The sequence below is a fragment of the Gossypium arboreum genome, chromosome 6, assembly GCF_025698485.1.
Source record: "Gossypium arboreum isolate Shixiya-1 chromosome 6, ASM2569848v2, whole genome shotgun sequence".
In the NCBI taxonomy this organism is placed as follows: Eukaryota; Viridiplantae; Streptophyta; class Magnoliopsida; order Malvales; family Malvaceae; genus Gossypium; species Gossypium arboreum.
The window spans coordinates 9,757,510-9,767,982 of record NC_069075.1 but is presented as its reverse complement, the minus strand read 5'-3'; the positions used below and the strand labels follow the sequence as shown (position 1 = coordinate 9,767,982).

The 10,473-nt window shown below is 32.2% G+C and overlaps 3 protein-coding genes across 5 annotated transcripts; all 3 read left to right on the top strand.

Annotated features, from left to right (window-relative positions):
* Nucleotides 1-3,308: 3,308 nt before the first annotated feature.
* LOC108486511 (G-type lectin S-receptor-like serine/threonine-protein kinase CES101) lies at nucleotides 3,309-4,346 on the top strand. Its single transcript, XM_017790601.2, has one exon. The coding sequence runs from the start codon at nucleotides 3,744-3,746 to the stop codon at nucleotides 4,314-4,316; it is 573 nt and encodes a 190-aa protein (XP_017646090.1). The 5' UTR covers nucleotides 3,309-3,743; the 3' UTR covers nucleotides 4,317-4,346.
* A 527-nt stretch (nucleotides 4,347-4,873) lies between these two features.
* Nucleotides 4,874-6,425, top strand: LOC128293761 (G-type lectin S-receptor-like serine/threonine-protein kinase CES101). Its single transcript, XM_053029268.1, has 5 exons — nucleotides 4,874-4,937; nucleotides 5,033-5,219; nucleotides 5,670-5,795; nucleotides 5,880-6,027; nucleotides 6,135-6,425. The coding sequence occupies exons 1-5, from the start codon at nucleotides 4,874-4,876 to the stop codon at nucleotides 6,423-6,425; spliced, it is 816 nt and encodes a 271-aa protein (XP_052885228.1).
* LOC108486512 (uncharacterized) lies at nucleotides 5,283-9,698 on the top strand. 3 transcript variants are annotated; one of them, XM_053029764.1, is made up of 5 exons: nucleotides 5,283-5,490; nucleotides 5,586-5,795; nucleotides 5,940-6,027; nucleotides 6,129-7,090; nucleotides 7,746-9,698. In XM_053029764.1, exon 5 carries the CDS (start codon nucleotides 7,747-7,749, stop codon nucleotides 9,436-9,438), a length of 1,692 nt encoding a protein of 563 aa, XP_052885724.1. In that variant the 5' UTR covers nucleotides 5,283-5,490; nucleotides 5,586-5,795; nucleotides 5,940-6,027; nucleotides 6,129-7,090; nucleotide 7,746; the 3' UTR covers nucleotides 9,439-9,698. The 3 variants fall into 3 exon arrangements, with proteins under 3 accessions (XP_052885724.1, XP_052885723.1, XP_017646089.1); XM_053029763.1 differs by having other exon boundaries at nucleotides 5,880-6,027; XM_017790600.2 differs by lacking the exons at nucleotides 5,283-5,490; nucleotides 5,586-5,795; nucleotides 5,940-6,027 and having other exon boundaries at nucleotides 6,694-7,082.
* The last annotated feature ends 775 nt before the right edge of the window (nucleotides 9,699-10,473 follow it).

Below are 10,473 nucleotides of genomic sequence, written 5' to 3'. Positions count from 1 at the left end.
GAGTTGTATTTTATGAGATATTTACGTTTTTGTGAAACAGGGTTAGAACAATTTCTGGATTCCCTATTCTGACTTTAGAAATTCACCATAAATTGTGTATTAAGAATTAGGACTCAAACTTTATTTGTATGGATTCCTTATTGAGTCTATTTTTAATTGAAACAAATGGAATGGTCATTGGATTTCTGTACAGGAAGAAATTTGATTCGTAGTGCACAAGGGTCAGAGTAGCTGAACCCTGAAACAGGGAGACTTCTTATAATAAACTGTACTAATTGGCCTGACCAAAATTCTAGAAAACAATTAGTAAGTAGATATATGAGTCTAGTTTCAGGAAAATTTACGAATTGGATTTCGAGTTTCGTAACTCGAGATATGATTTTTTAGCGACTGTGACGCAGATGGATAGTTTACTACGAAAACTGTTTAAGTGCTAAGATAAGTTTTGTAATGTCTCCTGCTTGACTCCGGCAACGGTCTCGGGTAGGGGGGACGTTACATTTTCGTATCTTTTTTTTAAATATATTACTTTCGTATTATTTAATTTTAAAACCCTTATTTTAGTACATAATGTTTTAAATATATTATTTAAGTGTTTTAAATATTATTTTAATAAATAACCCCGATTTTAGCACTTTATTCATATTTTTTCGTATATTATTTTTTAAAATATATTATTTTCCTATTTTATTTTTTATATTATTTTAGAAAAATGTTTTAAATGTATTATGTAAGTATTTTTTATATTAATTTAATAAATAACACTGATTTTGACACTTTTTCGTATTTTTTTTCGTATCTTTTTTAAATATATTACTTTCAGATTATTTAATTTTAAAACCCTTATTTTAGTACATAATGTTTTAAATATATTATTTAAGTGTTTTAAATATTTTTTAATAAATAACCCTGATTTTAGCACTTTATTCATATTTTTTCGTATATTATTTTTAAAATATATTATTTTCCTATTTTATTTTTTATATTATTTTAGCAAAAATGTTTCAAATGTATTATGTATATTATGTAAGTGTTTTTATACTAATTTAATAAATAACCTTGATTTTGACACTTTTTTCGTATTTTTTGTATCTTATTTTTAAAATATATTATTTTCGTATTTTATTTCTTCATATTATTTTAGTACATAATGTTTCAAATGTATTATTTCAATATTTTTATATTTTTCAATAAATATCCCTGATTTTAGCACTTTATTCGTATTTTTTCAGTATATTATTTTTAAAATATATTATTTTCTTATTTTATTTTTATATTATTTTAGCAAAAAAAATTCAAATGTATTAATTAACTGTTTTTTATATTAAGGGTTTTTACTAAATAACCCTGATTTTGATACTTTCTTCGTAATTTTTTATTTTCAGTATATTATTTTTAATATATATTATTTTCGTATTTTATTTCTTTATATTATTTTAGTACATAATGCTTCAAATGTATTATTTAAGTATTATTTATATTTTTTAATAAATAACCCTAATTTTAGCACTTTATTAGTATTTTTTCAGTATATTATTTTTAAAATATATTATTTTGGTATTTTATTTTACCATAAAATCATTCAAATGTATTATTTAAGTTTTTTATATTAATTTAATAAGTAACTGACTTTGGCACCTTGTTCATATTTTTTTATTTTCAGATTTTATTTTTTAATTATACTATTTTCATATTTTATTTTTTATATTATTTTAACAAAAACTCGTCACCACCACTTTCCCCAATAAAGTTTTTTTCAGATTTTATTTCTTCTCGTATTTTTTCATTAATATATTTTTAATTTTTAAATTTTTACTATTTCTTGTAAAAAGTTTAAAACCCGATCACATAAAAATAAAAAATAAAAAATTTCTATAATAAATCAAATAAATTAAAAAATCTTTTAAACAACCTAAAACACACACTTAACAAATAAATTACATAAAATAATAACAAAAATATTCTTTACACATAAATGCTTAATACTTCAATGAAAATATAAAATAAATACGAACATACCTTAATATCTCTTCTTAACCAAATAACACCTTAGAAAAAATAAAATAAAATTATATCGATTTAAATCTAAAACGTTATTAAACTAAACGTTATTAAACTAACATTAATTACTCAAATTTATAAAAAAAATTACCTTTTTCTTTCCTTCTTTTTCCTTCTCTCTTCTTCTTCTCCTTCTCTTTTTTTTTTTCTTTTTTCTTCTCTCAGCCGCAGGCCTCATTCTCCTCCTCTCCTTTTTCTTTCTTCTTCTTCTCTTCTTCCCTTCTTCCCTTCTTCCCTTCTTCTCTCTTTTTCTTCTTCTTCTTTGCCGAAAATGAAGCTTGGGGACCATATATTATGGTCCCCCAAATAAAATAACAAAACCCCTCTGCATGAGGGGTCAAATTGGCACCAAAAGCAGACACCGGCGCCGCCTCTGCCAGAGGCAACACTGGTGCCGCCTCTGGCACCAACATGTCCCCTTTTTTTTTTTTTTTTCGTTTTTTGTTTTGGTTTGTTTGTCGGTGGTGCACTTTGTCAGATTAGCGTGACCACCTGACATACCATTTTCGTAATTACATTTTTTATGTATTATTTTGAATTTTTTATTTTTTATATTTTTTAGTAAAAACCCTGAGAGTGGCTCTTCTAACTAGGCTGGAATTTGTTTGCTTTGTTTGTTTCTCATTTCTTTTATTTTTTATTTTATTTTATTTATTTTGATAGGTTTGGGTGTTTCTATACTTGTTTTTAACTTATTTTGTTTAATAAATTCTCGGTCGGATTTTATTCAAAAAGAAAGAATATATATATAATATTTGTTAAATTAAAATATTTTAATTATAAATTCAAAAAGAATGTATTTATTAAATTAAAATATTTAAAAAATTAATTTTAATTATAAATTAATAAATATATGTATGACTCAAATTTAGATTTAATATGACATATTTTGTGTAATAAATTTAAAAATATATTGCTATGTTTTATCATATTTTATGCAGAGAGCTTAATAAAAATAATTGATTATATATTAATAAAAATATCAATATTTTCATTTATATTAAGTATTTTAACATAAAATATATATAAATATTAAAATATTTTTATTGTTGTATCCTACCATATCCGTCTCCTTATTTTTTTAAAATTATTGTGTTACTACATCTGCATCTATCATATCCGTATTGTGTGTCTATATCTATGCTTTATAGGCTGACATCAACATGCACCATAAAAAAAAAAAGTCATTTTTATATAAAATTTTGTATCTGAATTATTTTTCGTAAATAAATAATTTATTTGGTTAAGTTTTGAAAAAAAACATAAAAAGCCTTTTTTTTTTTTTTTTATTGGAGTGGAAGAGGATCAGATTGGGGGTTCCACCAATGAATGTTATCTCTGTATCTCCCCTTTGAAGTTGCTTCCTTTTTCATGTCTTCTTCAATCGCACCCTCTTTATTCTTTGCTCATTCAGGGTCTAATCAAGCACTAGGCTTTCATCTTTGCTCTATACCTTTCCTGTACTCTCAATCTTCTCCATGTCTTAAGTCTTAACCAAAACATGTTTAGTTTCCGAGTTGTGGTGCTTATCTTGGGATGCCTTTGGTTAACTGAAGCTGAGAGAGGTACCCTAAACCCAGGTGATAAGCTCAGTTCCAATTCATCTGATAATCTTGTATGGCTTCTTCAGACAAGAGTACCATCAGACTTGGGATGACAAAAGCTATGGATATTATTTGGCTATGTGGTACGCCCAAGGCACGTTGACGTCAAACAACCATTCCATTTGGTTGGCTAATCGAGACAATCTCATCGCAGACGACTCGGGAGTTCTTGTCCTAGATGATACTGGACTGAAAATTACACGCACCGGTGGGAATCCTATCCAAGTTTTCTCACTTCAATCTACCTCTATCACCATCAACACTTCCGATATGAAGGTGGTCTTACAAGATTCGGGAAATCTTGTTTTGCAAGGTACAAATGAGGAAAATAGGGAAAACGTAGTATTGTGGCAAAGCTTTGACCATCCAACTGATAGTTTTCTACCTGTGATGAAATTGGGGGTTAGCCATGGGAGAAACTTCTCACTTACTTCTTGGTTCAGTGATTCAATCCCTGCGTCTAGGTCGTTTACAATGGAATGGGATCCTGCACGAAATCGATTAGTAGTTCGGCTTAGAGAGAGGATTTTGTGGACAAATGGTGAAGATTTTGAAAATATTGGCCCTTCGGATCCATTTAATATGAATTATGATTTCACTAATGTTTCTAATCCAAATTGGAAGTACGTTTATTATACTCTTGTAATTTAGTCAATACACTCTTGAAGAGCGAAGGAAAAACTGTAGGTTAGTGTTGCAGGACGATCGGGATTTACAACTTAGAGATATCTATACAATCAATTTACAAATCTGTGATAGTAATACCACAAAGAATGGTTGCGAGAGATGGGAAGGACCAAAGTGCCGAAAGAAAGGTGATAAGTATGAATTAAGAACCATATGATATACACATAAAGATTCTTTAAATGACACACTATATGGAAACACCAATCTTTCCTTGAACGATTGTAAGGACATATGTTGGAAAGACTGCAAATGTTTGGGAGTTGAAGCGGAGAAGGACCTTGGTTGTCGATTTATTTTAGGGCATTATGAAGAAGGTGTGTTGGATGGACTTTCATTTCAACTTATAATTCGCAACTGTCCAAGTTTAATATCGCATGCTGATGTTCCAATCTTTGAACTTGTTTTGATTCGGTAGTATAGTATAAAGACAATCAAATTCATGAATACCTCTCCTGTTGTGTACATTGCTTGCAGAGTCGAAAACTTGGATATGGATTTTAATCTCTCTAGCAATCGCTCTAATGATCATAGTACTGCTTTCCACTCTGTTTTATTTGAGAAGGCGAAGGCAAATTAGAAAGGAAGGTACTAAAATGGAGGGGAATCTCAAATTCTTAATCAATTGATGTTTCAGTAGTATTCTTTTTTTTTAATGTATAATTCAACTTTGCTTTGAACAGAAGAGTACCTACTTGACTTAATGACTTCAGAAGATGCAAGTGACGTATCAGAACTTCAAACTGGAAACAATGGTCGTAATCTAATCATATATACAGCAGGTTTAATCATGTCTGCTAAAAATGGCTTCTCACCAGATAATTTGCTTGGAAAAGGTGGCTTTGGAGGTGTTTGCCAACCGCCCCATAAGTGAATTAGTGATAATGATTTCATCAATCTGCCTCTAACACTTGAAAACATGTTAAATCATTAGGGAACATTGGGTGATGGACAAGAAGTTGCAATAAAGAGATTATCAAGCGGATCAAGCCAAGGGCTAGTGGAGTTCAAAAATGAGCTTATACTTATAGCCAAACCGCAACACACAAACCTTGGCTCTTAGGCTTTTGCGTTCAAGGAGAAGAGAAAATGCTTGTCTATGACTACATGCCTAATAAAAGCTTGGACACTTTTATCTTTGGTCGGTAGTACCAACTCTTTAGTTATTTCTTCAACTGTCGATGCTAATTTCTATGTTTACATTGTCTTTTTTTTTTTTTTTTTCCTTTCTAACAGATGACTCCAAAATGAAGCTATTGAAGGGATAACTCGAGGGCTACTTTATCTTCATAAATACTCGAGATTGAGAATAATTCACAGAGATCTGAAGTTGAGTAACATATTGCTTGATGAAAACATGAACCCCAAGATATCAGATTTTGGGTTGGCCAAGATAGACATAACGAATGCAGCTGGATCAAATACGAAACAGGTTGTCGGCAGATAGTAAGTACACACTTCCTGTTTCCATGTCTTGTCTAATGAAAGAATATGGTTATTAACTGTACTGTTGATGAATTCATGCAATAGTTACATGTCTCCTGAATATGCAATGGAAGGCATATTCTCTGAAAAATCTGATGATTACAGTTTCAGAGTTATGGTTTTGGAAGTTGTCAGTGGTCAGAAAAATAGCAACCATTTTGAGTTTGATCGTCCACTTAACCTGGTTGGATACGTAAGTTCATATCATTTTCTTGCAGTAGTTAGCATAGACTAAGCTTTACCGATATAAAACAAACACCATTTTTTTTTTAACCCCATGATTGATGTCTGCAGGCATAGGAACTATGGAAACATGGTGGAGCATTACAATTAATGGATCCGGCTTTAAGTGATTCATGTTTTAAACGATACCAAGTTTTAAGATGCATTACATTGAGTCTGCTATGCGTGGAAGATAATCCATTGGATAGGACAACGATGTCTGATGTTATCTCTGTGCTAATTGGAAAGATGCAATTGGCATTGCCAAAACAGCCTGCAATAAGGATTGTAGAAACATATATAGAGAGCAAAGAGGTGGAAATTTACTCATTGAACGGCCTAACCATGTCTACCATGGATGCAAGATGACCAAAAGACTTGTACTCATGTTAATTTTTATGTTTTCCAGCCAAGATTATTTTTTTTTATATTACACCAGTGTAAAAATTAAAGTAGACTTATATATTTTCATAACTATTTATATAATTAATCCGGTCTATTTATATTGATCATACATATAAAATTTAATGTAAATTTAACTATTTATTTTATATAAAATATTAATATGTTTAATAGACTACATGCACATAACATATAATTGCTTATTGACAATTCTTTCTTTTATGGTTATAGGTAGGGGAATAAATTTACGACGTCGTATTGCTTTTTGTACTTTGTTTTCTAAAAAAGTTTAGATTTTTCTTTATCGACCTAATTGATTATTCTAAAAATGGTTTGCAGCCATCTGATGAGCATCAAGACAGGACCACTTGTTCAAACTTTTGAAAGTAATATCCTCAGCTGGACGACTTTTTTTTCCTGATGAAATCCTTTTCTGTAAGACTTATGATTGGTTAAACGAGCAGTGGTGGTGCCTTTTCTGAAAGTACATCTGTTACATGTGCGGCAACTAAAGCAAAGGTGAACGCTGTTTTAGGACAAATTCCCTAAACTGCTCGGCTCATGAATTCCTTTCTCAGTTTCCCCAAACCCTAAGTTTCTGCTCACACTTTCCTCATATTTCAGGTGATCAGGTCAGTCTTCCCTAAACGTTCTTAATATTCCTGTTAGGGTTTATTTTCCCAGTATATACATGTATACTTATCTGCTGTTTTTCCCTTGAATGAAAGAAAATGGGAAACTTTCTGGGTGTTCTTCTTACATCTGGAAACCCTTGCGATGCTAAAGAATAAATTTTGATAGAAAAAGATGAAGGTCTCGATTTTAGATTTTATGATGTGGGTCAACTTCTGTTTATCAAAATAATGACCTGTTAGTGATTTTTGATGTTTTCGTATCTTCTTGGCTAGCATAGTAATTGGTTCAGCTTTGAATATTCCATGCTTCCCCTTTTGTTTTGCTACAATTTAGGGTTAGTAACTGCAAAATAATAGATTAGGTTGTGTTCCTTTGGTTTTCAATTCAATTTTAGAATTACACTTCAACAGCTTTGTTCATTTGACATTCATGAAAATCTTTTGTTTTTGTTTATCAAGCTTTGAAGATTCCTTAACTTTCCCTTTGTTTTGCTACAATTTTAGTAATAGTACCTGCTGAATAATAGATCAGATTGTATGATTTTTGGTTTTCGATTCTATTCTAGAATTACACTTTAAGAGTTATTGCGAATGAACTTGTCTCAATCTGCATAGTTCTGGAATTTGATTGAGAGTTTGATTTTGATATTAGAATGGCTTCAAGTGATAATGGGAATCTGAAAGAGCAAATTGAAGAATCCAATGATACTAAAACAACAGGGCAAATTTCTCTTCACGTTTCATCGTCACAAAAGATGCTTCTAAACAGTGAAAACCCTCAAAGAAAGCCATTTATGAACTTTATGTCTCCACCAAGTAGATTCAAGTTTCTCAACTTTAGCTCTGCATCTGCTAGTTTCAAGCGTTTAGCCGAAGAAAGAGATGAGGTTTCTCGGTTGGTGGCTTCTTCAAGTGGTCATAGGATACGAGAACGTCTGACTGGGGTTTTTGCTAAAAAGATTGATTGGGTTTCTCTCATGAAAATGTGTAAGGAATGGATTAGGGACCCTATGAATATGGCCCTTTTTGCATGGATCCTGGCTGTTGCTATCTCGGGTGCTATTCTGTTCCTTGTCATGACTGGAATGTTGAATAAAGCGCTCCCTAAGAAGTCCCAGAGAGATGCCTGGTTCGAAGTCAACAATCAAATTCTCAATGCTCTGTTTACTCTCATGTGTTTGTACCATCACCCTAAGCGTTTTTACCATCTTGTACTTCTTTGTAGATGGAAACCAGAAGATGTTTCCCGACTCAGAAAGGTATACTGTAAGAATGGGACCTATAAGCCCCATGAGTGGGCACATATGATGTTGGTTGTTGTGCTACTTCATATCAACTGTTTTGCTCAGTATGCTCTTTGTGGTCTGAACTGGGGATACAAGAGATCTGAGCGACCTCCTATTGGTGTTGGGATATGTATGTCATTTGCAATAGGTGCACCAGCATTGGCTGGTCTTTACACCATTGTTAGCCCTCTTGGGAAGGATTATGTTTCTGAAGAGGACGAGGAAGCACAGGGGGGAATTGATGCTGGTGAAATTAGATCAGAGCATTCAAGACGAAAATCATTCGAGAGGAGATATTCATTTGCATCCGGCGAGGGAGAAAGAATTGTTGAAAGCAGACCGCTCTGGAGTGGAGGGATACTAGACATCTGGGATGACATTTCTCTAGCATATCTTTCTGTTTTTTGTACCTGTTGTGTGTTTGGGTGGAACATGGAGAGGCTCGGTTTCGGGAACATGTATGTACATATTGCTACTTTTCTCCTGTTTTGTATGGCTCCATTCTGGATTTTCAATTTGGCTGCTGTGAATATCGATAATGAGACTGTCAGAGAGGCTCTTGGTTTTACCGGAATTGTTCTTTGTCTGTTTGGTTTATTATATGGTGGCTTCTGGAGGATTCAAATGAGGAAGAGATTTAATTTGCCAGCTTACAAGTTTTGTTTCGGACATCCAGCAGTAGGTGATTGCACGCTATGGCTATGCTGTTGTTGGTGTGCCCTTGCTCAGGAAGCACGCACCGGGAATTCTTATGATATTGTAGAAGATAAGTTCTTAAGAAAGCAAACAAACAATGGTAACGAGGTGCGAATGTCACCTTTACCTCGTGAACAAGGGATTGTACGATTTAGTTCTGACCCTAGTTCTTTGCTCGGGTATGGTTCTAGCCCAACCACGAGATTTACAACCAATTCTCCAAGTCCCAGAATGATTTCAAAGGAATATTATAGCCCTGACCGACAGCTTTCTACAGTGAAAGAAGAGTTTTCCATAGCAGTTAAAGATGAAACTATGATTCCACCTAGTCCGTCATCGATGACACAGAGAGAAGAAACATAATCGTGGAAATTGACCAATGAATTGAAATACATTATATAAATTTCACATTTTCTCATACTTCCTCATTTCTTTTCCATTTTTGGGGTGAATATGTAAGTAAATTTTGGACTACAATGATGTTGTGGAGATATCTTTTTCTTAGCAGCATTAGTTTTCAAATGATACTGCAAATTTAGTTTATGAGTGTAAATTGTAACTTTGATTCCTATCCTTGGCATTAGCTTTACGAAGCAATCTAAAGCTCAAGGGCATTTTCCAAACTCTTTGAAACTTCGTATTGTTGCATGTACCTTTTTTTTTTTTTGGTCGAAACCAAGGTATCAACTGTCGGCTGCTGTGACTAATCCTTTCGCCACGATTGCTTTCCAAAGAGATAAATAGTTGATTATGAAATGTGCTTCATTCCCACGAGGGGGGACTATCACATCACACCTTGTGGTATGGTTCCATGTACCTTATTCTTCTGTTTTGCCCTTCTTTTTTTACTCATCCTCACTATCAACCTTTTTAGTTATGTTATTTGGACTCAGCTGGATACAGGTATGTTCCTATTAAGCATGTTCGATTTCTTTTCATATATTTAGAGGATCGTAATTTCATACATGTTTAGATATAGCTTATTAGTTTGTAAAGTTTTCCCCTAATTAAGTTCCGAAAGAAACTCTAAGTCTCAAAATCTCGAGAAACGTTTGATGATCCTTTCTCATCTTCAAGCCAATAATGTGCAGGAGACATTCATTGTAAAATCTAACATAGAGCTTGTATCATTGTTCAAAATACTAACAAATTTTATTTTATAGCAATATTTAATAAAAATATTTTTTCTTGCAAGTCTAGTGTCAACAAAAGCAATGGTGGTTCTTTCACAACAAAAGCAATTTAAAAAAAAAAAAAAGCATTGATGATGATGGCTTTAATCATTAATCAGATATGTAGGTGACAATGTTTCACATCAAAATTATAATGTGCATTACACGTATGAAATTAAATAATTTAGTAGAGAAAGATGATGACTTTGTGGAGGTAATGGAGGGT

What these genes read in the sequence shown, in the direction of transcription:
- LOC108486511 (XM_017790601.2), top strand. Translation starts at nt 3,744, where the DNA reads ATGTGGTACGCCCAAGGCACGTTGACGTCAAACAACCATTCCATTTGG.
- LOC128293761 (XM_053029268.1), top strand. Translation starts at nt 4,874, where the DNA reads ATGATCATAGTACTGCTTTCCACTCTGTTTTATTTGAGAAGGCGAAGG. An exon ending in AAGGCAAATTAGAAAGGAAG is followed by an intron (nt 4,938 to 5,032) that starts GTACTAAAATGG and finishes TGCTTTGAACAG; the next exon opens with AAGAGTACCTACTTGACTTA. An exon ending in CACTTAACCTGGTTGGATAC is followed by an intron (nt 6,028 to 6,134) that starts GTAAGTTCATAT and finishes CTGCAGGCATAG; the next exon opens with GAACTATGGAAACATGGTGG.
- LOC108486512 (XM_053029764.1), top strand. Translation starts at nt 7,747, where the DNA reads ATGGCTTCAAGTGATAATGGGAATCTGAAAGAGCAAATTGAAGAATCC.